Here is a 27,466-nt window from a genome sequence, read left to right as displayed (position 1 = left end):
ATGTTGAGCTGAAATGCTATATCCCAGGCCTTGAGCTAGGAGCCTGCCAGGAGCATTGGTCTATAAATTGAATATAACTCTTAGATAATATTATCTAACCACAAACAGAAACCACAAATAAGTGAAAAGGGAAATATATATATATATATTTGTGCATGGGTTCTATAACTAATACAGTACAATGCTGCCAGATCAAGTGTGTAAAAATGAAGGGCCTCAATCTATGAAGCATGCTGCCTCTTACTCTCTGTTTGACCCTGTGTGTGGAAGGTTCTGGAAGAGTCTAAATGCCTGGTACGGAGCATCCTGAAGTCGGTTCTGGAGGAGGTGAATGAGAAAGAGTGTCAGATGCTCAAACAGCTGTGGTGCTCCACCAAGGGACTGGAGGCGCTCTTCAGCTACCTGCAGAACAAGGTGTATGATAACTGACCTCTCACCTCCACACAGCTGCAGAACTATCTATGGTCCACGAGATCTGGTCTTCAGTTACCTACTGAGCAACATCCCTGAAGATATAGGGCTTTGGTCTTCAATTACCAACAGTCTTCTTTAACAACCAGCAGAGCGTAGTTTGCCAGTCTCCGAGGCCTTATCTCCTCTCGTCAACATCTGGGCCTGCAGAGCACCACCATCAATGTTTGTTTTACTTTGGTCATCCCTCAACGTCCCTGCCTGTAAGATGAGCAAAGCATCAACTTCTGGAGAGGATTCATTCTGCGTTCATAATGGCCTACTGGGAGTCCAGTGCCGTGAACAAGGCTCTTCAGGAAACGGATACACAGCAGCAGAATGTTGTGGGAGTGTGTGGAGGCAAAAGAGCTCATCTGATGGCTGTCATTGTTCAATTATTTATTTGAAAATGTATTTAGGTTTGATCCTAAATACAAAAAAAGCATACAATGTGTATATATTTTCTATTAGTCTGCTGTTTTTTTGTATCTTGCTTTAGTCTTTCTGTTTTGAGGTGAAGTGTCCTCCTGGGCTCTGAGGTGTAGTGAAAATCAAAGCTATGCTTGAGGTCAGAGTGGAACATAGATTTTCTCACCTTACAATGCAGTAACCCTGGCCAAAGAAGTAAATAATAATTGAAGTGAAACCTGTCAATTGAATTAGGTGTGTGGTAATAGGAGGGCCACAGGGGAAGAGTTAGAGGTAGGTAATGCCCAATGATACACACCCATAATTGGGAAGTCAATGTGAATGGGCAGTGTTGACAGTGAACTCTTTCTGGATTTATATAGACCATTTTGCGATGCTCTTTTGGAAGTGTTTATTCAATTGCTTGTATTTGGTTTGTCAGTAAGGGTCTTTGACCTCTGATTGAATGTGAATGTGTAGAAGGGCCCTCTTTGACCACGACCAACACTCCCATAGAGAACCAGAGCTGTCTGATTCCATCTTTTCATTAGAATGTGGAGACTGTCGATAGATCAAAAGGAGACCTCTCCCTGGGAAAGGGAGGAAAGAGAGAATGAGGGTGAGACATATGTCATCATTATTATATCAGCAGCAACAAGTGCAGCGTCATCATTATCATCAAGGTACATATATGATGTGTATTACAGTGCAAAGGTGTAGCGGGAGGGGTTTGCTTTACTCTTCTGTGTTGACTAACCTTGCCTGAGACCTGAAGACTTCTTTTGGCTCCCAGAGCTAATGCCCAGCCTTTAGCTCAGAGGGCTACTGCAGTCTTGAATCGTGAAGACGACCAGGGTTTGATACCCCGTTGATTATATAGGCATGTATATTACATTGTGAAGAGTGTAGCTATGATATTTGGACAGATAATTATTTTGATATTACCTTGCAATCGGTTATTAGTGAGACATTGTGTATTTTTGTAACCACAGAAAGATGTTTTGTCCCAAATTAATCACTGCACTTTTCGTCTGTTGGCTGTCTGTGTTGTGAAGATGCAGTAATAGTGCAGCTGAAGCAGATAATACCTGCATGTGATGATGGCTTCAGGAAATGGGAAATGTATATCTACATATATTGTATGTATGGATATCTATTTTTGGTTTACCCAATAATGAAATGTAGTTTTGTGGAAATTGTTTTGTATCATTCAGGAAGTGGTGGGTTTTTGCAGTTGTATACATATATGAACCATGTAGGTGTTATATGGTGTAACTATATGCATGTACAATATTGTAGATACGTGTGTTGCCTGTCAAAATACTTTACATTTCAGGGTATGTTTTGTATTGCCATAGTAAGCAATGTTAGAAATCTTGCACAATTATTATATGTATTTATTTAAAGTTAATGCTAAAGTTCCCCTTGGGGCTACAGTGCCATAATGTTTTCCTTTCCCCAGAGGCATCTCTTTCGCTCTTATCTTCTGTTCCAGATATTCTCAGTCAATTGCTTTTTTCCCTAGATCTGCCCTGTGTGATAGTGGTGACACAACAAACACACACCAAAAACATGGTTACATGTAGCATCATTATTTTTAAAGGCTGTTGATAACCACTTTATGCCAAACTTTGAAACATTTAAAGTAATATTGCTATTAACAGCTCTGACAAATCAAAGCTCTATCAATCTCTAATCAACCATTCCCAATTATATTTGAATAACACTTTCCCTAATTGATGTATTATTTGCGTGTTGATCAGTATATTGCTAAAGTATAGTGTAAGATTAAATGTATATTAATATATTCAAGATTTGAGTTTTGCCTGTACCTCTCCCCAACTTGGTCTCAAGAGTATTTTGTCTTATGTATGTAAACCCATACACTCCATTTTTAGTATGCTATGTTACTTCTGTATGGTATGTATTCATTTGTGGATGTCCATCAACCGTTCGTATGATATGTTACGAATTTGCAAAATGTATAATATATTACGATTTGCTAAACGTATATGTTCCGAATTCTAGCTAGGTGGTTAACATTAGCTAGGTGGCTAACATTAGCTGAGGTTAGGGGTTAGTATTAAAGTGTGGGAAGGGTTAGCTAACATGCCAAGTAGTTGCAAACTAGCTAAAAAGTAGCAAGTAGAGAAAGTTACTAATTAGCTAAAATGCTAAACTTGGTTGTGATGAGATTTGAACTCACAACCTTTAGGTTGCTAGACGTTCATGTTCTACACCAACCCATCCACCCCACACCAACTCATTTTTGCCTTAAGTAAACATCTGTCTTATCTAACCATACCAAACGTAACATATCATACAAATTTGTATCTCAGTTTACATTTACTTTGTTACGTATAGTCTGAGACCAGGCTGCTCTCCCAGGACCCAAATAGAGTAACATTGTGTTTGAATGAATCATTTGAAGTAAAACCGTTATAATTCATTTGTTGAGGACTTATCCTTGAAAATGATGACCGGCCCTGTGTTTAGGTTTAGTTTGTAAACTCCTATCATCACCATATGATGTTTCTATGCATCTTCCAAGCATTTACAAACCTATTACATGTTGAGTTTCTACTCCTTTCTCTCGTCTAAAATCACACCTCGGGGTGCCTTAGAAGTTGTATATTTTGTCTGTAGGATGCTGTATCCATACATTGTGCGAGTTTGGGGATCGAGCTGCTTTGAATAAACTATGACATTAATTTAAACATGGTGTTTTTGTTGTGTGTATTAACTTTTGTTCCTACTTAGTCATCACTCCTACAAACTTTATTTTTGTTTGCTGCATTTGTATAGTATCAATGTCCTTGTTTGGATAAAAGCACACATCATTTGGATCAGATAAATACAAACTAAAAGAGCATCCATCTGTCCTTGGGCTCCTCTCCATTGAAACACACCACATAAAATAAACATGAATGGGTTGCTCCTCTATGGCACTCTCACTATAACCCTCTTCAGCATTCTTTTCACCGTCACTCTGCTTTCCAGAAATGACTGGGGGCCTAATGCTAAACTGCTGTGAGTCATCCAGACAGGAAAAGGAGGGGGGATGTTTGCTCTGAATAAAATATTACAATGTTCCACACAATTACCTAGTGGAATGCATTCAGGATTTAGGCAATACCAACCATGGCTGTGTCTCTGTAGCGTTTCATTCTGCATAACTAAGATGATGATCACTTAACATTTACAAAGTGCATGTTATTCCTAGTGCTAACTGCTGTATAGATGGTCATTGTATTATGTTTCTCTGGAAGATCCACTGACCTTATGGATGTCCAGATGCTTCCCCTCTGTGTTCTGACACACACACACACACTGGGTGGGAGCCAGACTATTCGTTTGACTGAAGTGCCAGACCAATAACAATCGACCACAGCTGAGAATAGGCCTCAGGTGAGTCAAAACGGCCTGCTTTGAAAAAGGCCTTATTTACTGTGATAACAAATACAGTGGATTGTTCAGGATGAATGGAAGCTGGATATTAACAATCATCAATGCAGGTGTAGAAGCACGGTGGCTAGGAAAAACTCCCTAGAAAGGCCAGAACCTAGGAAGAATCCTAGAGAGGAACCAGGCTCTGAGGGGTGGCCAGTCCTCTTCTGGCTGTGCCGCGTGGAGATTATAACAGAACATGGCCAAGATGTTCAAATGTTCATAGATGACCAGCATGGTCAAATAATAATAATCACAGTGGTTGTTGAGGGTGCAACAGGTCAGCACCTCAGGAGTAAATGTCAGTTGGATTTCATAGCCGATCATTCAGAGTTAGAGACAGCAGGTGCGGTAGAGAGAGTCCAAAACAGAAGGTCTGGGACAAGGTAGCACGTCCAGTGAACAGGTCAGGGTTCCATAGCCGCAAGCAGAACAGTTGAAACTGGAGCAGCAGCATGACCTGATGGACTGGGGACAGCAAGGAGTCATCAGGCCAGGTAGTTCTGAGGCATAGTACTAGGGCTCAGGTCCTCCGAGAGAAGAGAGAGAATTAGAGGGAGCATACTTAAATTCACACAGGACACTGGATAAGACAGGAGAAATACTCCAGATATAACAGACTGACCCTAGCCCCCCGACACAAACTATTGCAGCATAAATACTGGAAGCTGAGACAGGAGGAGTCGGAAGGCACTGTGACCATGTCTGACGATACCTCCGGACAGGGCCAAACAGGCAGGATATAACCCCACCCACTTTGCCAAAGCACAGCCCCCACACCACTATGGGATATCTTCAACCACCAACCTACTACCCTGAGACAAGGCCAAGTACAGCCCACGAAAATCTCCACCACGGCACGAACCCGAGGGGGCGCCAACCCGGACAGGAAGATCACGTCAGTGACTTAAGCCACTCAAGTGACGCACCCCTCCTAGGGACGGCATGGAAGAGCACCAGTAAGCCAGTGACTCAGCCCCAGTAATAGGGTTAGAGGCAGAGAATCCCAGTGGAAAGAGGGGAACCGACCAGGCAGAGACAGCAAGGGTGGTTCGTCGCTCCAGTGCCTTTCCGTTCACCTTCACACCCCTGGGCCAGACTACACTCAATCATAGGACCTACTGAAGAGATGAGTCTTCAATAAAGACTTAAAGGTTGAGACCGAGTCTGCGTCTCTCACATGGATACAGACCATTCCATAAAAATGGAGCTCTATAGGAGAAAGCCCTGCTTCCAGCTGCTTGCTTTGAAATTATAGGGACAGTAAGGAGGAATGGGTCTTGTGACCGTAGCGTACGTGTAGGTATGTACGGCAGGACCAAATTGGAAAGATATGTAGGAACAAGACCATGTAATGCTTTGTAGGTTAGCAGTAAAACCTTGAAATCAGCCCTAGCCTTAACAGAATAAGGCTGTGAATATGGCACTGACACATTTGTAAATGAATGAAATGTCCTGTGAGCTTGGAGCTTTCACATATAAGTAAAGCATCTGCTGACTACCCATATGAAAATAACAAGGCAATTCTGTGTTTTGATACACTTTATTCAATAGAAATCCAGTGTTCAATCATCATTGCCATTCCCCAGTCAGAAACGCAGACAATTTAAAACAATTATTTTGTTAAGTACTTTAAATATGCAATCAACCATGATTGCAGGGGGTTGGGTAGCAGTCCTCAAAACAGACCCCCCATATGAGCTCTGATCCCTGAGTAGCGAAATGATCATCCACCACTGTCTATAACAATCCACCCAACACTATTCAACACACATACTGAAACCGACATTATGAGAGACCTCTTGTGGCCAGATGTCCAGGCAGTAAAGTAGGCTTCTCATGGTAGGCCCCAGTAAGTCCTAAGTCCTCCAATACCCAGTTCCTGTGGCCCTTCCTAGGGCATCGGCTCAGTCTACTGCCATTCAGAAGTCTTCCTTAGGGCCGTCTTTCAGCCTCTGTCTCATCTCTTTAGCATGCTGTTTGCTTTTCTCCCTCTTTGCAATTCGCTGTTGGTCAGAAAGAGAAACACACACACATTGTTGAAAATACCGAAGTGCTCCCATCAATGAAATATGACAATAGTAGTCATCTGGTGAGGCATCCCTTGTGAATTAAAACCAAATTGCTGGTAGTCCTCACCTCGTCCTTCAAACAAGCTCTCATGGCACGGTCCATATCATTGCAATGGCCAAAGAACTTCTTGACATTGTGCTGAGGATGAGACATTACAACATGTTTTTGACGGGTAAGAGTGTAGCTATACTTGACTGCTCCTACACATTAGTTTAGAACAGCTACATTGTAGAGCAATACAGTAGATCTTTCAGGTGGAGGTCTATGTGGGACATGTTCTTAGACGCTGTTGAGTCATTCCACCTCAAAAAGCACAAAAAATAGGATTTTTTCACCCACCATCTCAGATTGTTCTGAAATTGTTTCTGTAGTTAAACATATTAGATTAACACTCCTGAAACATTACTTTGTTGAAATATAATTTGATCGCTGAGAAATTAAGGTAATTGATTGCACCCTAATTGGCCATTTTAATTTCTAGGATTCATATAATCTTTAATAAGACAAAAATATAAATGCAAGGTGTAAAGTGGTGGTCCCATGTTTCATGAGGTGAAATAAAAGATCACTGAAATCTCCATATGCATAAAAAGCATATTTTTGCACAAATTTGTTTACATCCCTGTTAGTGAGAATTTCTCCTTAGGCATGATAATCTATCCACCTGACAGGTGTTGCATATCAAGAAGCTGATTAAACAGCATGATCATTACACAGGTGTACCTTGTGCTGGGGACAATAAAAGGCCACTAAAATGTGCAGTTTTGTCACACAACACAATGCCACAGATGTCAAGTTTTGAGGCTATGTGCAATTGGCATGCAGGTTGCAGGAATGTCCACCAAAGCTGTTGCCAGAGAATTCAATCTTCATTTCTCTACCATAAGCTGCCTCCAATGTCGTTTTAGAGAATTTAGTATAGTAGTAGTATGTCAAACCAGCCTCACAAACGCAGACCACGTGTAACCACACCATCCCAGGCTTCTTCGCCAGCGGCATCGTCTGAAACCAGCCATCCGGACAGCTGATGAAACTGAGGAGTATTTCTGTCTGTAATAAAGCCCTTTTGTGGTGAAAAATTCATTCTGATTGGCTGGGCCTGGCTCCCCAGTGGGTGTGGCACCCATGGCTGTGCCCCTGCCAAGTCATGTGAAATACATAGATCAGGGCCCAATTTATTTATTTCTATTGAATGATTTCCTTATATGAACTGTAACTGTAAAATCATTGAAATTGTTGCGTTTTTATATTTTTTTCAGTATAATACCTAACTTCTGATTTGGACCATAATTCTTCCTAGCATGAGAAATCCAACAAAATTATAAAAAGCCACCCAGACCTCCACACCAATCCCACCCCAACAACTAGGATACAGTACTCTATGTGGCAGGTAGCCCAGAGGTTAGAGCGTTGGACTAGTAACCGAAAGGTTGCGAGATTGAATCCCTGAGCTGACAAGGTAAAAATCTGTCGTTCTGCCCCTGAACAGGCAGTTAACCCACTGTTCCTAAACAGTCATTCAAAATAACAAGTTGTTCTTAACTGACTCGCCTAGTTAAATAAAGGTCAAATAAAAATAAAATGTCTGACAAGTAGTATGGAGCTGCTGCTTGGGAGTATTGCTTCTTCATCCTTTGTAATGTATTCCCTGTGATGTTATTTACCATAAATGAGTGTGAAAGTACCAGGTTTTGCCTACTAGATGCAGCTGTTTCTGCTACTGCCACCACAACCTTTTATCCATTTTGCTGGTCTCTTGTGTTTATTCAATATCACAACGTTTTCTTTGCAACTTTGGGTAGAAAAAAGAATATCTTTTGCTCATGATGGAAATAAATTGTATGGTCATCCTCACAATTAAAGCCAGTCCTCCATGAAAGCAATTCCGTTTGTCCTTCTCTTAGGCATAATTTGTGTCCAGGAAATGGCACCTCTGTGTGTGTGATTTATTCCCTTCAAAAAGGTCTGGGCTAGTTAGGCCATTCCTGGCGAACAAGCAAACCATTGGGCTATAGCAGTTCTAACTGTTTCAATGGTAAAAGTCCCAAACACACACTGTATAGTGTTTTTGCATTGGCAATGGTATTGGGTTGGGTTTAATGGTACGTGTCACTAATCACGCTACATACAGAGATATTTTCGAATAATTTTATTGAAAAACATGGAATGCCATGCAATGGTTTAAAATTGTATTATTTTATTAGGGTTGTCATAACATTTTAGTTACTAGCCCAAGTTTTGGACTTGTAGGAAAAGTGTTCATATGGTAATTGCTACATACGGATAGCCCTCTCAGAAAGCTGCCATTTGTTGGACTATTCATGGAGAGTCTCCTGACCCCTCCTGTCTTAGCCTCCAGTATTTATGCTGCAGTAGTTTATGTGTCGGGGGGCTAGTGTCAGTCTGTTATATCTGGAGTACTTCTTCTGTCTTATCCGGTATCCTGTGTGAATTTAAGTATGCTCTCTCTAATTCTCTCTTTCTTTCTCTCTCTCGGAGGACCAGGGCCCTAGGGCCATGCCTCAGGACTACCTAGCATGATGACTCCTTGCTGTCCCCAGTCCACCTGGCCGTGCTGCTGCTCCAGTTTCAACTGTTCTGCCTGCGGCTATGGAACCCTGACCTGTTCACCGGACGTGCTACCTGTCCCAGACCTGCTGTTTTCAACTCTCTAGAGACAGGAGCGGTAGAGATACTCTTAATGATCGGCTATGAAAAGCCAACTGACATTTACTCCTGAGGTGCTGACTTGCTGCACCCTCGACAATTACTGTGATTATTATTATTTGACCATGCTGGTCATCTATGAACATTTGAAAATCTTGGCCATGTTCTGTTATAATCTCCACCCGGCACAGCCAGAAGAGGACTGGCCAACCCTCATAGCCTGGTTCCTCTAGGTTTCTTCCTAGGTTTTGGCCTTTCTAGGGAGTTTTTCCTAGCCACCGTGCTTCTACACCTGCATTGCTTGCGGTTTGGGGTTTTAGGCTGGGTTTCTGTACAGCACTTTGAGATATCAGCTGATGTAAGAAGAGCTATATAAATACATTTAATTTGAGTTGGGTTGAAGCAATAGGTGAAAACTGAATTGCTTTCATGGAGGACTGGCTTGACCACACTATTTATTTTTTACATGAGCAAAAGTTATTGGTTTTCAACCCTAAGTTTCAAAGAAAACGTTGTGATCCATTTTTATATTTCACCTTTATTTACCAGGTAGGCCAGTTGAGAATAAGTTCTCATTAACTGCGACCTGGCCAAGATAAAGCAAAGCAGTGCGACAAAAACAACAACACAGAGTTACACATGGGATAAACAAACGTTAATAACTTAAAGGTCCCAATGCAGCCGGGACACTTAGACCCCCCCGCCACACACACAGCTGAAAACTAGCTGTTACTGGCAGAGAGTTTTGGAACTCTTTCTTAAAACTCCATACCGCCAAAACAAGCTGAAATATTAAGCAGTCTTTTCAAAAAGCTCTTACACTAAAAGGGCATGATCATTATTTCATTATTTTCATTTCATTATCATCATTATTTAATAGAAAATATAAATAAAACACAGGAAAATCACGTATTTGACTGCACTGGGCCTTTGATGAGAACCACAAGAGACCAGCAAAATGGATAAGTGTGTGGTGGCAGTAGCAGGAACAGCGGCATCTAGTGGGGGAAACCTGGTACTTTCACACTAATTTATGGTAAATAATTCTTCAATGGATAACTTCTCTAAATGGGGAAAAACCATCAACTGATTCCCAGAGAATACAATACAAAGGGTAAAGAAGCAATACTCCAAGCCTCACAGGTCCATACTACCTCTGAGACATAGAAAACTGATACTGTATACTGGTTGTTGGGGTGGGATTGGCCTGGGGTGTGGTGGGTCCGTGAGTGGCTTTTGACCATTTTCTTGGATTCCTTATGCCTTATGCAATGGTAGGAAGAAGTTTGATTCAAATCGGATGATGGGTACTATATTTGTTGAATATTATGTAAATCTTATAAATTAAAAGGGCTAATTCAGGACCAATCAATGAGCTTAATTTCTCAGAAATCAAAATAAATTTAAACAAATAATATTTCAGGAATGCTAATCTTATCTGGTTCTACTACAGAAACGATTTCAGAACAATCTGACATGGTTGGTGTAAAGGCTTGCTGAAATGACATGTAACGACCCAGCCTATGGTTCTCAGGCAAGTATACAATATCTTACCTCTGTGTGGCACTGCTTCAGCAGGTTTATCAGTATGTTGCACTCATCCGTGTGCAGGTGAGGCGACAGATCAGAGTGCATTCTGAGTTAAGGTCTTACCACTCCAACAATACTGGAAGACAAACAATACCAACCATGTTTGTGACTACAATGTATGCTGAAAATTACTATTTGACTATTTGGGTTTCTGTAATGTGTGTCTACTCTAAAGGATACTCCATCCACCCAGTCCCTCTCCATCCTGCAAACTCATGGGGATGATCCGTTTTCTGTTTACACTTACCTGCAATGAAAGAGAAAACAAGTGTAAAACACAGGTGGGCAGGTTAAAACTAATACAAGTCTAGGTAAAGACATGGATAGCATTGCCTGTGTGGGTTAATGAATGACAGAGTACCAGACACAGTGTGGCAATTGTCATACAAGCCCATCCTTTCATCCTGATTAATCTCAAAACTGTGATTGCCGAAAAGTGATTTCAGCCTCTACTGTAACAAGTAGGCTAGCAGTTGGCAGCGTTGTTATAAACAGTCATAAAGTTGTGGTTGTATGGATATGGAATTTGTTACATATTCAGAGACCGGTTGAAATAGACTCAATGTGTATGCAGCAAAGGGCGAAGTTGTGAAATTAAATGATGCTAGTTAGTTACAGACTGTTCTAGCTACAGTGCAACTCAGACTGGTAGCTAGTACGGTAGCTACCAAAATAGACTGGAATTACCTTTAAAGCTGTGAATCGAATAAGGTAGCTAGTCGAATAAAGATATTACCAGTTCAGTTGGGATATCATTGAGATATCTATCTTCCAGGAATAGAATATATCGTAGATAGCAAGTTGACCAAATGTAGCTAGCTGCCAATGCCTAGTAGCGAGAAATACCACTTAAGGGCAAATGCAGCGTTCTTTCAACCCCTTGTTTTAACTCCTATTACTGCCAGGTTACTGTCGATGTATTTACATCTAACTAGCTACTGTACAAAGCTTGAAAAATGTGTTTAACAATTCTGACATAGCATTAAATTGTAAACCTAGTAATGTATTTGACAAAAGGAGGACATGCTGGTAACATGCTAGCTAGCTACACGTCTCTCACTCTTTCGTAACAGCAAAGACAGTAAACTCTGTGGAAAATGATAACCTGATTGACATTACAGTAGCAAATCAACACCTGCTACCGTTGGATGGTGGACCAATCACATTAATTGTTGATCACATGTGGGCGGGCACTCCCTCAACGGACACACAACAAATAACTCCAGTCATTGCACGACTGGAACATAAAACACATTTTATTACATATTTATGTACGATTGTAGTATGTATGCATTATAGCTATATCATCAAATGTAATTAAATCTATATCATCAAATGTAATTAATCCTAAGCACTGTGCATCTATGCCTCTCCAGCAGACGGCGCCATCGCATGTGGCAGTGGAAAGAAGAATACATTTTTACGAAACAAAATCCCAGATATCAGTTTTCTAAATTATTTTGTTTTTACACATTTTTTGTATAATTTATGACAATATTAAACCCCATTTAACCTCATATAACCTCTAAACATCTCTAAAGAATGTGAATATGTGGTAAACGTTATTTGCGGGGGAAATTACGAAACAGGAAGTGCGACCCACCAAATAATTCCGATTGGTTGTCTCTCGTTCGGCGGTTTGTTTTGTATTTGTGTGTCTGCTGTTAGCTTACTATCTAATGCGTTTTAAGAGTTTACTTGGTTAAAACAAACATTTTAAGCATGGATGACTCTACAAAGCGTATATTACAACGTCTGATACGACGAATCCCTTATCAAATGCTCCAGAAAATGCTTGGCAAGTGGGCTCATCTATCAAATGAGGACCTGCATTCGCTGGACTTCACACAACCAAAATGGGTGTTGACGGAACATCTACTGGCTTTCTGTGAGGTACATGTAGCTGCTTGACTATAGTTAACGTTACCTATCTAAGTAGCTTTCTAGTGATGTTCTCTTTAGCTAACTTGTTCACTTAATCTAGTGTAACAGTTTAACTTTAGTCCGTTCCCTCGCCCCTACCCGGGCTCGAACCAGGGACCCTCTGCACACATAGACAACTGACACCCACGAAGCATCGCTCCACAAAAGCCGCGGAACAACGACTTCAGGTCTCAGAGCGAGTGACGTCACCAATTTAAACGCTATTAGCGCTCTCCACCGCTAACTAGCTAGCCATTTCACATCGGTTACACTAGCTCACCTTAACAGTTCATCGTGGGCTAAGTGTAATCAACATTTTTTGTTATACTTTCAACCTTTCTGATACACTCTACTTGTATCTTTCCCAGGAGAAGGGCTTGACAGTGAAACACATCACAGAACTCGAAATGATCTGTAAGTGTTATCTGACAGTGTGAACGAACTAATTCCCCCCTCAGTAGCTAATGGTCTACTTAGTAGTCAGTAATAGATAATACATTTCACCAATGCTTTCCAGATATCATTGAGAATCCAAACCAGGGAATGTGGCATGGCTTCCAGCTCCTTGATGCAGAGGGTAAATGAAAGTCTCTAATACCTTGCTCAACATTTAGTATCTGGTGCTTTCACTGACACTCACAAAGTTCCTTTTGAAAGTGGACCTTAATCAGTATTAGAGTTCCAAGGTATTAAATGTAGCCTAATCAGCATTACTGTTAATTTCAAGTATATTTTTCTTCACAGAGGAAGCACCATCCATTGAACTGACACAGTTCAAGGAACAGTTCAAGGCCAACCTCACAGAGCTCATCAGGCATGTATGTATGATTTCCAGCATGTATATGCTTGGTAGAAAAGACAGAACTAACATTCATTAAAATGGACATTGGCTTGTAATGTCCCTCAATTGCTGTGTTTGCGTGTGCCATCTCTGTCAATGTCTGTGTTTGTCTTTCCTTCCAAGGTGTCTATTAAAATAAAGAAACACACAGATGAGGCCATATGGATACGTGTTGCCTGGGGGGACAACTTCACAAAGCCTAACCACCTTAAACCCACATATGTTGTCCACCATCTTCAGACCCCTTATGTCTTTGTGACCGGCTTGACTTCAAAGTATAAGCCTCTTTTAAACCAGGCAAGGATTTCTAAATTGCCCTGGGGGGGATTCATAATGTCATATTGCAGTGCTTTGAATTCAGTTTCTATGGTCTCTATCGCCTGTTTAACAGACTGGGTTCTGTCATACAGGCCTTGGTTCTGGCCACCAGATATGGCTCTATGAAGGACGCTCACCTCAGTGGACGGAACCTCATCGCCATCAGAGACCTACTGACGAGGCAGTACCAACAGGTAGGCCTTGGCCCTGTCCCCTACGGGCCATATAAAAGCCTTTGTCATGACCATCCCACTGCTTATTGATAACAAGGAAAGCTTATTGAACTAACTAGAGATTCTGTGTTCTGCACCTTTTCATTCATTTCTAGGTGTTCCCCACCAAACATCCAAAACCTCTTCAGGAAAAGAATCCTGTCCCTAGAAGTATGTTTTGTTGTCTGCTTATAAAATACAATTGTAATGTATACATGAACATAATCATGGTGACAACCACAACTAATTAGAATATTGATTTAGAATGTCAGTGAAACATAAACTATTTTCTAATTTTAGACCCCAATATAGAGAACGAACAGGCTGAGAATACAGAGAACCGTCTTCAGATGGCCTGTGAGGCCTTTGGCGATGGGACACTACCTCAACTGCAAAAAGCTGTCTACAAGGTGCAAGAAGTTGAACTATGGGTTGTTTACAAAAAGCTTTCTCCTCGTGTGCCTTCTATGCTGTGTGTGACAATGTATTCTGCTCTCTTCTCAGCTGGAGACCAAGTTCCGAGATAACTCTAACAAAACGTTGACAGGCAGAGAAGAGCCCTTCAGAGGAGTGGTGGAGTTTGCCAGCACCAACCTCCTAGAGTCACTCAGGCACTGTGTGTCCTCAGGTACAGTATCTATATGTCTAGGGCTAGGCTTTGTTTAATATCCCCTTTAATCTTTGTCAATGGGAAGAGCCACATCTTCTAGTTTTTTTAAACATCTATTTAACTTGGCAAGTCAGTTAAGAACAATTTTTTTATTTACAATGACGGCCTACCCCAGCCAAAAACCCTAACAACTCTGGGCCAATTGTGTGCTGCCCTATGGGACTCCCAATCACGGACGGTTGTGATACAGCCTGGAATCGAACCACGCCTCTAGCACTGAGATGCAGTGCCTGCAGCGCCACTCAGGTGCCCCATTGGAGCTGCAGAGACAACAAATTATGAACAATAGCTCTCTCTCTCTCTGCACTTTGTTCCATACAGGTTTAGAAGTCACGTCTTCCAGGTGATGCTCAGCATTATAACGTTTTATTTGATGTGGTTATAGTTAGTTAACTGCTCATATATGGCTCCACTTCTTTATTCAATTCTGTCCATGGCCACAAGGGGGCAGAGGAACAATGACAGACTTTCACTGTGTCCATCTCATTCTCCAGACGTGCTGAGTTTGATGCTTTTCAGAGGGTCTGCTAATAAATGAGTGGATTCGATTAGACTGAACTGGGGTGAATCAGGCATTGGTCAGTCACATGACCGGCTAAAACCGGTGAGGGTGGAGTACCCTGCTCAAATTGAACAGTAATATGCTCAACCTGGTCATATTGTCAACATGGCAGCATTATGGATCATTCAGAACAAAATGTATTTTCCATAAAAATGTATGTTCAACTAGCTTTCTTTTGGACAGTAGATAGTGATATATCAATAGAAAACAGTTGTGCAGGTGAACATGAAATCCTAACTCATTACTCCATGTGTTATATCACTTTTGTTTCGTGCGGGGCACCCAGCTCATGCCAGGGAAGACTCACAGATTTAAAAAACGAATGCAATCACTTTTAACCATGTGTAAAATCAGCCTACCCTGTGAACAGGGTGGGTAAAAAGGAATCCCCTCAGTAATTGCTTGTGTTTTACAGGTATGGCGTCAACCCCAGTCACCCCTCTTCTCTCATCCATCACACAGAAAGGGAGAAACTATTTTGTTATCACAGACAAAGGAGTTTAAATCAAATTTAACTATAAGAACTACCAGAACAAGTCGTGTATATTTTGTATTGAATGTGTTAACATTTTATGGGGTTTAACATTCATTTTTTAGAACACCTTGTTTACCCATTCACTCTGTCCTTCGCCCAGGTGTTAAGAATAAGAATCATCTTGTTATTGCTTCTCAATTAGTATACTACAATCTGTACTCTAATAAATGTTATTGGATTTTTTAAACTTTGTGTTACTTGAGAAGTGTACAGCAAAAGGTTATGTTTGCTTGTTTTACATTTTTGCACATGTAATATGTCATAGACTTTAGCTACAATATTGTCACTTGCCAGCCCTCTGATGTTGCCAGGACGCTTGTGTGGGAGTGGCTGTCTGTTGCTAAGAAAGATCTCCCGGAAGTAGCCGCGTCCTCGTATTTTCCAGACCATATTTTCTTGGCTTGTTTGAAGCAGCGCGTCTGCTGCTTGATGAGCAGTTGGTTTGGTGACTTGTCAACAGAAACATGGCTGCCTCTGCGTCCGGGAAAGCATACCCAAACGATAACGCTTCCACGGGCAGTCAAAAATGCACCGAAGAGCCCCCTGCACCGACGCGGGAGATTATCAAACCGTCTATCATGGAGCTCACCAAAGAAGTGCGGACCAATATCCTATGCACTGTAGAAGGATGTGGCAAGATTCTACCGAACACGCCAGCCCTGAACATGCATCTCGTGAAGTCCCACAGAGTAAAGGTAGCTAGCTTGTTAGCCTATTTGCAAGTTAACCAAAGGGGCTACTGACACATTCCAACACGTTGTCTTTCTATTTTTCAATTAATGATCCTTGTATCACTAACTAGTTACGCTAGGTAGTTAGAGGCATGCTTATTGGGAAAACGGCAAGTCATTGTGCACTGTTTGAGGCCAGTTTTTTTTAAGTTGGCTAGCAACAACTGTATATTGCTGATAACGTGACTTTCTTACTATTGTGTTACATTGCTTTAAGCAGTGTTTCAATCATCCTAGGCTAGGATCATAGCTGCATGAGACTGATTATCCGCGCTAATGTTAACTAGCTTTCTTGTACTGCCTTTACATGTCAGCCATACAAATATATTGTCTGTTAAAATCCACACGTTTAGATGCGCACAATAATACGAATATTGTGGATATTCAGATTAATATAATAGTAAGTTTAAAACGTTTACATGCTTTGCAAGAACGATTTCACTAATCCTGTTTTTATGGACACATCTGAAATTAGGCTACTGATGGGACTTTTGATAAATGCGGAAAATCGCCAATTAAAATAAACGTTCTACCACATTGACCATGTTATATTTGAGAAGACGATCTGATTTTGCGTTAGGACATATGTGTGTAAGAGAAAAGATGCATACTTTCAGTTTTCCGAACTCATGCAGGGAGGCTTGAGCTACGGGTGCTGGCACATGCGCAGGTCAAATACACCGCTGGAACGACGATTAAACTGTACATGCCATAATTCGAAGGTTGCTCCGAAAACCAGGTGTTTTAATCGGTTTATGTTTACTTCGATTATGACCTTACGCCGATTAAGATAAGCAGATTAAGGTGTTTACATGACTAATGCCAAACTCAGTTTAATATCGAATTATTTGTGTGCATGTAAACATGCATGTCTCCATGCCCACATAGCCTAACTGTGTGTCATATTATTGAGTCATTTGGTTCTCAAGAAGTTTCTGGAAATTCAAGCAATTAAAATAACCCTCAGTGAATTAATGTTTAAATGGCTGAAGAAGATGGGCTAAGCCTGAGATGTGCAACGAAATCAGTCTGGTCATACAACCAACTGTCACACTGTCTTTAGGCTAAATATGAATACTAGTTATAGTAAGGGAAAGTCTTGGAGACAATGGTCCTCCTCTTTAACTGAAATGTATGCAATGTCCTGGCCTAGTCTTGCTGCCCCGTGGGAGTCCTAGTGATTCCAGTTTCCCCCAAATGAATGCTGGGATCTAGCAATCTTTTGGCTTTCTACAGACTGAGCTCGTTGAAAAAAAGAAAAGGTGAATGTTTGAATTAGGTCAGAAAAGCACTTCATGCTCCTCATTCCCCCACATAAATGCTAACTGTTCTCAATATTGAACTAATTCAACTGGGTCTAATGCAGGAGAATGAGAGATGGAGGAGAAAATGCATGGTGCAGCAGTTCATGAAGAAAACTGTCAATCTGAACAAAATGGTGTCAATTGAGCATAGTCGTAGATGTCTATGACTGTGAAAGGGCTGACAGTAGAGGCAACTCTACCCTTGCTTTCGAGAACCCAGGGCATTATTTATTCCTTATCACACAGGTTCTCCGCTATAGGCACCGTTCTGCAAACCAGTATCTCTACCTGCACATGACCATCTGATCATTTATCACTCCAGTGTTAATCTGCTAAATTGAAATTATTCGCCTACCTCCTCATGACTTTTCCACACAATGTATATAGACTCTTTTTATTTTTTCTACTGTGTTATTGACTTGTTTATTGTTTACTCCATGTGTAACTCTGTGGTGTTGTCTGTTCACACTGCTATGCTTTATCTTGGCCAGGTCGCAGTTGTAAATGAGAACTTGTTCTCAACTAGCCTACCTGGTTAAATAAAGGTGAAATATTTTTTTTATATATATTAGCCTACTGTACTAAGCAGGCTGTAGTGTAGACTAGTCACACTTCCTGTCAAACTTTGCATGTTAAACACTTTTGATGACCTGACTTCTTGAAGCAGCCTACTGACAGATTTTCAGTTTGTATTTCCTAGCTGTCTTGTAGCAGACAGAAACAAAGCTATATCTGCCCTGCCTGCCTGTATCAAAGTCTGGCAATGCACTGTGCCTGAATAATTTTTAGCACTATGCAGGATGTTTATGTATATTAGCCTAACTTCCATCAAAACGTCTCTTTTACTAGTACTGTACACATTTTGGACTCCCGAGTAGCGTAACGGTCTAAGACACTGCATCTCAGTGCAAGAGGCATCACTGCAGTCCCTGGTTCGAAACCAGGCTGCATCACATCCGGCTGTGATTGGGAGTCCCATAGGGCGGCGCACAGTTGGCCCAGCGTCGTCCGGGTTTGGCCGGGGTAGGCCATCATTGTCAATAAGAATTTGTTCTTAGTTGACTTGCCTAGATAAATGAAGGTTAAATAAAAACCAATGACACAGTAAATGTAGCCTGCTAGGTGACCTTGGCCAGTGAAATAGTGCAATGCTAATAAGGATGGTCAGGATGTACACATGGGTCAATGCTGAGGTCTATCTGTGGCCTGTGAGTGTGTGCTGTACTCTTACATAAGCATCATGCTGCTGTTCATTGAGTTAATGTAATGTGCTGCTGACAGCTGCTTCGGCACGGCTATCTGGAGACTGCCAGGAGTGTGGAGTGATGTAGCACACTGGAAAGCACAAACTCGATGTGCTGTTAAACTAATAACTTTAATCTGAACCTCCTTTAAAGTCATAGATGTGGACCCTCCATCTGGACCACCTTCGTCTCTGTATTTGACATTCATATGGTTTTCTACAAAGGATAATTGGCGTGTCCATCCACTGGATGTTTTCATTGTAATGGTACTCCAAGGCTAAAATCATCACTAACTAAGGTATAACTAATACCTAGGCCTAGCCTTTAGCTCAGCGGTCTTGAGAGTTGTGCTGATGGCCTACCTTTCTACTTGTTGTTAGTTAGCCTACATTATTTCAGTGCTGATAGATGACACTAAATCTTAAGCCTATAATATCACAATCTAATCAGTCATCCTCTTTCTCCATAGGACGGCCTTGTCAACCCCACCATCAGGAAGGACATGAAGGGCTCCCAGAAGCTCTACTGTTGTCCCATAGAGGGCTGTCCACGAGGCCCCAACAGACCCTTCTCCCAGTTTTCCCTGGTTAAACAGGTACCACATCCCTACAGTCAGTCTAAGAACTGTATAATGACAGAGATAGCCTGGCTGAAACCACCCGAGTCAGACTCATGCGGATTGTCTAATGAATGGATTGACTGAGACAGACATTTCCTCCTGGTTTCTCCCCTAATCACTTTCCACTCCTGCTTTGGATCTCCCCTGAGATGCTGATGGTGGATGGGAATTGTAAATGATTGAAAAGTGTGTCTAATAATTACGTCTCAATAGAGAGTCTTTTGAAGTATAACTAGGAAATTGGAATTAGTGAACAAGAAGGGAATAATAGATTATTTTATAGCTTTTTTCCAGTTCGTGTAACGAGTAACCTCCTCTCATAGCCCTATGTAGTGTTGAAGTTGGAAGTTTACATACACTTAGGTTGGCGTCATTAAAACTAGTTTTTCAACCACTCCGCAAATTTCTTGCTAACAAACTATAGTTTTGACAAGTCGGTTATGACATCTACCTTCTGCATGACACAAGTCATTTTTCCAACAATTGTTTAAAGACAGATTATTTGAATTATAATTTACTCTATCACAATTCCAATGGGTCAGAAGTTTACATAAACTAAGTTGACTGTGCCTTTAAACAGCTTGGGAAATTCCAGAAAATGATGGCTTTAGAAGCTTCTGATTTAGCTAATTGACATCATTTGAGTCAATTGGAGGTGTACCTGTGGATGTATTTTTAAGGCCTACCTTCAAACTCAGTGCCTCTTTGCTTGACATCATGTGAAAATCAAAATAAATCAGTCAAGACCTCAGAAAAAAAAATTGTACACCTCCACAAGTCTGGTTCATCCTTGGGAGCAATTTCCAAACGCCTGAAGGTACCATGTTCATCTGTACAAACAATAGTACGCAAGTATAAACACCATGGGGCTACGCAGCCGTCATACTGCTCAGGAAGGAGACACATTCTGTCTCCTAGAGATGAATGTACTTTGGTGCAAAAAGTGCAAATCAATCCCAGAACAACAGCAAAGGACCTTGTGAAGATGCTGGAGGAAACCGGTACAAAAGTATCTATAGCCACAGGAAAAAGAGTCCTATATCGACATAACCTGAAAGGCCGCTCGGCAAGGAAGAACTCACTGCTCCAAAACCGCCATAAAAAAGCCAGACTACGGTTTGCAACTGCACATGGGGACAAAGATCATACTTTTTGGAGAAATGTCCTCTGGTCTGATGAAACAAAAATAGAACTGTTTGGCTGTAATGACCATCGTTATGTTTGGAGGAAAAAGGGGGATGCTTGCAAGCCGAAGAACACCATCCCAACCGGTAAGCCCGGGGGTGGCAGCATCATGTTGTGGGGGTGCTTTCCTGCAGGAGGGACTGGTGCACTTCACAAAATAGATGGCATCATGAGGCAGACATTTTTTGTGGATATATTGAAGCAACAACTCAAGACGTCAATCAGGAAGTTAAAGCTTGGTCGCAAATGAGTCTTCCAAATGGACAATGACTCCCAACATACTTCCAAAGTTGTGGCAAAATGGCTTATTGAAGTGGCCATCACAAAGCCCTGACCTTAATCCCATAGAAAATTTGTGTGTGAGCAAGGAGGCCTACAAACCTGACTCACTTACACCAGCTCTGTCAGGAGGAATGGGCCAAAATTCACCCAACTTGTTGTGGGAAGCTTGTGGAAGGCTACCTGAAATGTTTGACCCAAGTTAAACAATTTTAAGGCAATGCTACAAATACTAATTGAGTGTATGTAAACTTCTGACCCACTGGGAATGTGATGAAAGAAATAAAAGCTGAAATAAATCTTTCTCTCTACTATTATTCTGACATTTCACATTCATAAAATAAAGTGGCGATCCTAACTGACCTAAAACAGGGAATTTTTACTCAGATTAAATGTCAGGAATTGTGAAACTGAGTTCAAATGTATTTGGCTAAGGTGTATGTAAACTTCTGACTTAACTGTATATTCTGCTCTATCCAGCACTTTATGAAGATGCATGCAGAGAAGAAGCACAAGTGTTCCAAGTGCAACAACGGCTACAGCACAGAGTGGGACCTGAGGCGCCACATAGAGGACTGTGGGAGGACCTACCGCTGCACGTGTGGCTGCCCCTACGCCAGCAGAGCAGCGCTACTGTCACATATCTACAGGACCGGCCACGAGGTCCCCACAGAACACCGGTAGAGTGTACAAAACATTAGAAACACCTGCTCTTTCCATGACATAGCTTTCACCTGGTCAGTCTATGATACCTTATTGATGTCACTTGTTAAATCCACTTCAGTCAATGTAGATGAAGGGGAGGAGACAGGTTAAATAAATATTTTTAAGCCTTGAGACAATTGAGACGTGTACGTGTGCCATTCAGAGGGGCGGGGGGGTTATACAAATCAATATTACTAAGGTTTTGTTCACTCGGTGTATACTGGATATCATCCTGGAGGGCAGTGTTTCCATTAGCCGGTTATTGACGGGTTTTGGCCGATTTTAAAAATACACAAAAGGCATAAAATATAAGCAATGCCAGAGACATTGTCCAGCAAAAAACATCCTCCATAAATCACATTAGCTACTCATGGAGGTTGGTTCACGTCGTCTTTCAATGATCTCTCTACTTCGCCTGTTTAACTGCCTGTCTGTCTTGAGTTTATGCTCTCACTAGCAAATTTGCATTGTATCAACTGGAACAGGCCCACAAAATGTTCACATGCCAGTCTGACACACAGCTGCATGCACGTGAATGATGAATGATGGATTTTATGGTACATGAATCTCCCTAAAATAGAATTTACAGTAATATCCACCCAGGAGGAATATAGGATATTAAATAATCGTGCTTCCCTACTCTAATCTACTGCCTGTTTGTGTAGTTAACTCAAAAATGTTTGTCTAGCTACTGAACCAAGGTTGGAGGTTCAGATAAGTGGACAAATAGACACTGAAACAAAGGATTTTGACAAGCCAGATGGACAGATTGAGACATGCATTGTGCAAGGAGCCAATGTTCACTTGGTAGGCTATCCTTCCTCCTTGATTATTGCAGTCACTGCCATGTGGTGTCATTGAATCGGCAGTGGATGCTCCTCAAAGCATTAGTCGACACATGACATTCAAATGGGTTTCTATTAAATAAGACTTGTATTTGGTTGGACATGCTGTTGGAGGGGACTTAAAGATGGTGGGGACACGTGGTGGCAGAGAGGCTCAACGTCTTCATGTGTCATGCAGTTTATCCAGTAAACCATGTCATTATTCAATAACAGATCATGTTGGGACAAACGCCTGCATGCACAACGTGGCTTGAGAACAGACCTTGAATTTGACTGCACAATGATGCTGCCACTGTACCTTGCTTTTATTAGTGTTTGTCAAAGCTTTAGAACTACCTACTGCTGTTTTGTCTGCTTGACGTATTCTCTCCTCCGCCCGGTGTTTGCAGGTATCCACCAGTGAAAAAGCGGAAGATGGAGAGACAGATAAGTGGAGAGGAAAAAGTCAAGCCCAGTGAATTCATGTGTCAGATCATAAAAACAGACAGAGAACTTTCAGAGGACTCCCTCCCTGCAGACAGGGTCTGCCACAATAACCCCCCTAAACACCTCCAGAAACTCCTCCTACCCAAGCCCAAAGTGGCTCTGGTGAATTTCCCTGTGATGCAGTTGGCCCATCTCCCCGTCCTCCTCCCCTCCACAGAGAGCGGGGTTCTGAGGTCTGTGGTGCTGGCTGTGGACAGCCAGGGCTCCTTCAGCACCCTCCACCTCATGCCCCAGTCCATGGGGGCCATGGTGCCTCACCTAGACCCGAAGACCCTGGGCTTCAGGGGCAGCATGCCTGCCTCCCGCTCCAGTCTGGGGCCTGTCAGCATGGGGGTGCAGGTAAGTCTGGAGTCATTGGGCTCTGGCGATGACCTAGGAGGGACCAGGGGGAGCAATACCTCCACCAACATCCAGACAGACATCTCATACTTGTCCAGGATGCCTATGGGGGTTGGGGTGGGGACGGAGATGTGCTCCGTTGGTGAGTCGTCGGTCTCATCGTGTTCTCAGACAGATATTAGTGTGAGTGCTCAGGTCCTGCTGCCGGTCAGTGTAGAGACCCAGACGTTCCCCTCGAAGGCCAAAGCCACCACCACCATCGGGGCGCAGACAGATACCTACACCCTCAACCAGCTGCCCTGCCCCTATTCCTCCCCATCCCAGTCCCCCTACATTACCAAGCAGACCCAGACCAGACTCATCCTGGCTGGGTCAGAAGAGCGGGCTCAGATGGACCAGGCTATTATGTGCTCAGACCTCTTCGACAGTTACTCCCTCAGTGTCTCAACACAGACGGCACTGACAGACAGAAGCTTTAGAACCCACGGTGTAGACGACCCCCTCTCCTGTGTCGGTAACGGTCTCTATGACGACGACAAGTCAGCAGGAGGCATGTGTTTTGGCGTGCAGACAGACGATCTCCAGTCGGGCAGCGTGGCTGACAACCAAACCCAGACCACCTTGGCTCTGTTCAACGACTTGGAGAATATCTTGTCAGGTCACTCTCTGTCCGGTCACCAGACGCAGATGGATCATTCAACAGGCTGTGGGTCAGGTCTGGGCTCTGTTCAGGAACAGCACACGGGCATCGACTTTGACTTTGAGGAATTCCTGAACGCGGCCCACATCCAGACCCAGACGGAGGAGAGCGAGCTGAGCGGTCTGGGGGCCGACACACCCCTGGAGGTCCTGGATATCCAAACCCAGACAGACTTCCTCCTCCTGGAAGGCCTGGGAAACAGTGAGGGGCCAGGCCGGAGCCAGGCCAGCGACCTGGAACTGGAGATGTTTGACACCCAGACCCAGACGGACCTCAACTTCCTGCTGAAAGCCGGAGGCCACATGCCACTGGGCAACATTCTGCGACAGTCCAGCTTCTCCATGAGCACAGAGTCCTCTGACACTGAGACACAGACCGACCTCCGCCGACCGCTGACACCAACACCAAACTTCAACACCCTTCCCTCTGTGTCCCAGGGTGACCAGGCCAGGCTCTTGAGCAGCACGGAGACTCAGACGGTGACCGACGCATCTTCTGAGGGCCTTGGAAACCTCTTCCTGACCAGCAACGAGACCCAGACAGTCATGGACGACTTCCTGTCAGCTGACATGGCCTGGAACATGGAGTCCCACTTCAGCTCGGTGGAAACGCAGACGTGTGAGGAGTTGTTTGCTCTTTCAGCACTCTGAGAAGCCCATCAGCTGACCCCTCCCCCAGGTCCTGGGCTCCAACTCATCATCCTCTACAGTCTATGTCCCTCTACTACTGGAGGTTTAGGTGTAGAAGTGAGCCGCCTTAAGAAGTCTTAGGACATTCTACAGGGGGGTAGCATGTCTAGGATCTCCCTCATGCTAGCTCTAAAGCACTTTATTATCAGTTCATGGATATGATTTCCCATCCTTGTTTACATGTTTATTTGCACGTCTTACTACTTAAATATATATTTTGTCTGAAAAGCCAGTTTAGTCCGTTTTCAAAGTTTGAACACTGTTTGCTGTAAGAGAGTATGTAATGCCTTTTGAGGCTTTCCTTAATCATACTGCTGTTGAATGACTTCCGGCAGTTTTGATGTGGCACAAACGTATTAGTGAAATTCTAAAATAGTTGCCACACTCTCATTGTTGACATGTGATTATGAAGTACAGTCTTGTAGAATTGCCCCATTGTTACAGGGCCACCCAGCTATAAGCTGGGTCATCGCGTTAGGAGACTAGCCTGTCATCATCTTTGACTTATTCATTAGCTGGCTGTAAGTATATAGCAGCACAGTGTGCTGAAGTGATACAACACTGTAGAGAAACACTATGAGGATCTAGCTACTCACTAGTCACTGTGATTACATGGTGATTGTGTATGTCCACCACCACCATATACAGTGCCTCAAAGTATTCACACCCCTTGATTTTTTTCCACATGTTGTTGTGACAAAGTGGGATAAAGTGGAACAAAAAATGGAAAATAAAACGAATATGTCTTCATTAAATAAGTATTCAACCCCCTGAGTAAATGCATGTTAGAATCACCTTTCAATTACAACTGTGAGTCTTTCTGGGTAAGTCTTTAAGAGCTTTCCACACCTGGATTGTGCAACATTTGCCCATTTTATTTTCAGAATTATTCAAACTCTGATGAATTGGTTGTTGATCATTGCTAGACAACCTTTTTTGGGTCTTGCCATAGATTTTCAAGTAGATTTAAGTCAAAACTGTAACTTGGACATTCGGGAACATTCACTGTCTTCTTGGTAAGCAGCTCCAGTGTAGATTTGGCCTTGTGTTGTAGATTATTGTCCTGCTGAAAGGTGAATTAATCTCCCAGTGTCTGGTGGAAAGCAGACTGGACCAGGTTTTCCTCTAGGATTTTGCCTGTGCTTAGCTCCATTACGTTTCTTTTTTATCCTGAAAAACTTTCCAGTCCTTAATGATTACAAGCATACCCATAACATGATGCAGCCACCACTATGCTTGAAAATATGAGTTGTAACCCAAACATAATACATTGTATTCAGGGCAAAAGGTGTATTGCTTTGCCACATTTTTTGTATTGTGGAGTAAATACAATTGATCCATCCTCCATTTTCTCCTATCACAGCCATTAAACTATTAACTGGTTTAAAAGTCACCATCGACCTCATGGTCAATGGTGTGCGGTTTCCTTCCTCTCCTGCAACTGAGTTAGGAATACACGATCCAAAGTGTAATTAATAACCTCACCATGCAGAAAGGGATATTCAATGTCTGATTTCTTTATTTTTATCTGTCTACCAATAGGTGCCCTTCTTTGCGAGGCATTGGAAAACCTCCCTGGTTTTTGTGGTTGAATCTGTGTTTGAAATTCACTGCTTGGCTGAGGGACCTTTCCGATAATTGTGTGTGTGAAGGATACAGAGATTAGAATTTTTTTTAATTACTTAGTTAAACACTTATTGTACACAGTTTGAGTCCATGCAACTTGTTATGCACATTTTTACTCCTGATTTTTTTTTTAGGCTTACCATAACAAAGGTGTTGAATACTTACTGACACCAGACATTTCATCTTTTCATTTAGTTTGTACAATTTCCTAAAACATAATTCCACTTTGACATTATGGGGTATTGTGATAAGGCCAGTGACAAAACAAATCTTAATTTAATCAAGTTTAAATTCAGGCTGTAACACAAGTTTTGGTGTGGAAAAGGCAATGGGTGTGAATACTTTCTGAAGGTACTGTATAACAACCCCACTAAACGTTACGGAACATAAACTGATGAAATATTACAATTTCTATCAACATTTTCTTGAACTACACTCTAAAGTATATCGTATTAGTCAAAGCTAGCTGTTGGTATCATTACAATATTTTACCTCATTTGCACATGCATCCCATTCAAATTTCAAGAAACAGACATTTGTTGAGACAGTTTTATTGAATGTGAACTTCACAAAAGAGCTCCAAGTTTAGAGTATTTCTCCATGTTGGATTTTGATCTGTTGGTGCCTTAAGACAAGTATTTTTCATGGTGCATTTTATGTTTCCGTTGGTCAGTGATGCTCTAAGCAGCTTTACGAGGTAGGAAGAAGTTCAGGATCTAATGTATTTAACATTTACATGATATTTATTTGTGGAGGGTGTCTTGGAAGAATACTTCAAATACTTGAGTGTCTTTAATTTGCATGTTGAATATGTTTGAATGCCTTCTATGAGTTGTATTTGGAAAAAGCTGTTTTGTGTTACACATCCAGGTTCTAAGAATGCAATGCAGTATTTGTTTCCAAGGCAGCATTCGCCCTACTGTGGTACACTATCAATATGTGAAGAAGTGGACCCAGAAACGGCAGAATGTAGCCTCCATGACACTGTGCCCATACTACACAACATGGCTTAGTTTTT

General features: G+C 42.1%; 4 protein-coding genes across 9 annotated transcripts in view; 3 read left to right on the top strand and 1 right to left on the bottom strand.

Moving 5' to 3' along the window:
* Positions 1-3,575, top strand: part of LOC112249268 (chromodomain Y-like protein 2) — a 39,676-nt gene extending 36,101 nt beyond the window's left edge. Inside the window, exon 7 of the mRNA XM_024419077.2 lies at positions 271-3,575. Coding sequence (XP_024274845.2) covers positions 271-429 — 159 coding nt within the window. The 3' untranslated portion in view covers positions 430-3,575. The remainder of the gene's footprint in view (positions 1-270) is intronic.
* A 2,257-nt stretch (positions 3,576-5,832) lies between these two features.
* Positions 5,833-11,724, bottom strand: LOC112249267 (COX assembly mitochondrial protein 2 homolog). Of its 6 annotated transcripts, none has more exons than XM_024419070.2 (5): positions 11,323-11,724; positions 10,816-10,882; positions 10,600-10,670; positions 6,445-6,516; positions 5,833-6,311 (listed from the first exon to the last, which is right to left on the bottom strand). In XM_024419070.2, the coding sequence occupies exons 2-5, from the start codon at positions 10,850-10,852 to the stop codon at positions 6,228-6,230; spliced, it is 264 nt and encodes an 87-aa protein (XP_024274838.1). In that variant the 5' UTR covers positions 10,853-10,882; positions 11,323-11,724; the 3' UTR covers positions 5,833-6,227. The 6 variants fall into 6 exon arrangements, with proteins under 6 accessions (XP_024274838.1, XP_024274839.1, XP_024274840.1 ...); XM_024419071.2 differs by having other exon boundaries at positions 11,372-11,724; XM_024419072.2 differs by having other exon boundaries at positions 10,600-10,882; positions 11,323-11,723.
* A 491-nt stretch (positions 11,725-12,215) lies between these two features.
* Positions 12,216-15,879, top strand: LOC112249265 (centromere protein N-B). Its single transcript, XM_024419069.2, has 10 exons — positions 12,216-12,528; positions 12,927-12,972; positions 13,076-13,135; positions 13,303-13,376; positions 13,523-13,696; positions 13,810-13,911; positions 14,046-14,100; positions 14,230-14,339; positions 14,434-14,557; positions 15,577-15,879. Exons 1-10 carry the CDS (start codon positions 12,358-12,360, stop codon positions 15,663-15,665), a joined length of 1,005 nt encoding a protein of 334 aa, XP_024274837.1. The 5' UTR covers positions 12,216-12,357; the 3' UTR covers positions 15,666-15,879.
* Positions 15,880-16,011: 132 nt separating this feature from the next.
* On the top strand, positions 16,012-25,845 carry LOC112249264 (ATM interactor). Its single transcript, XM_024419068.2, has 4 exons — positions 16,012-16,391; positions 19,445-19,570; positions 21,539-21,738; positions 22,998-25,845. Exons 1-4 carry the CDS (start codon positions 16,161-16,163, stop codon positions 24,781-24,783), a joined length of 2,343 nt encoding a protein of 780 aa, XP_024274836.1. The 5' UTR covers positions 16,012-16,160; the 3' UTR covers positions 24,784-25,845.
* Positions 25,846-27,466: the final 1,621 nt, after the last annotated feature.

The sequence above is a fragment of the Oncorhynchus tshawytscha genome, linkage group LG04, assembly GCF_018296145.1.
Source record: "Oncorhynchus tshawytscha isolate Ot180627B linkage group LG04, Otsh_v2.0, whole genome shotgun sequence".
Lineage (NCBI taxonomy): Eukaryota > Metazoa > Chordata > Actinopteri > Salmoniformes > Salmonidae > Oncorhynchus > Oncorhynchus tshawytscha.
This window is presented reverse-complemented; position numbering and strand designations above follow the sequence as displayed.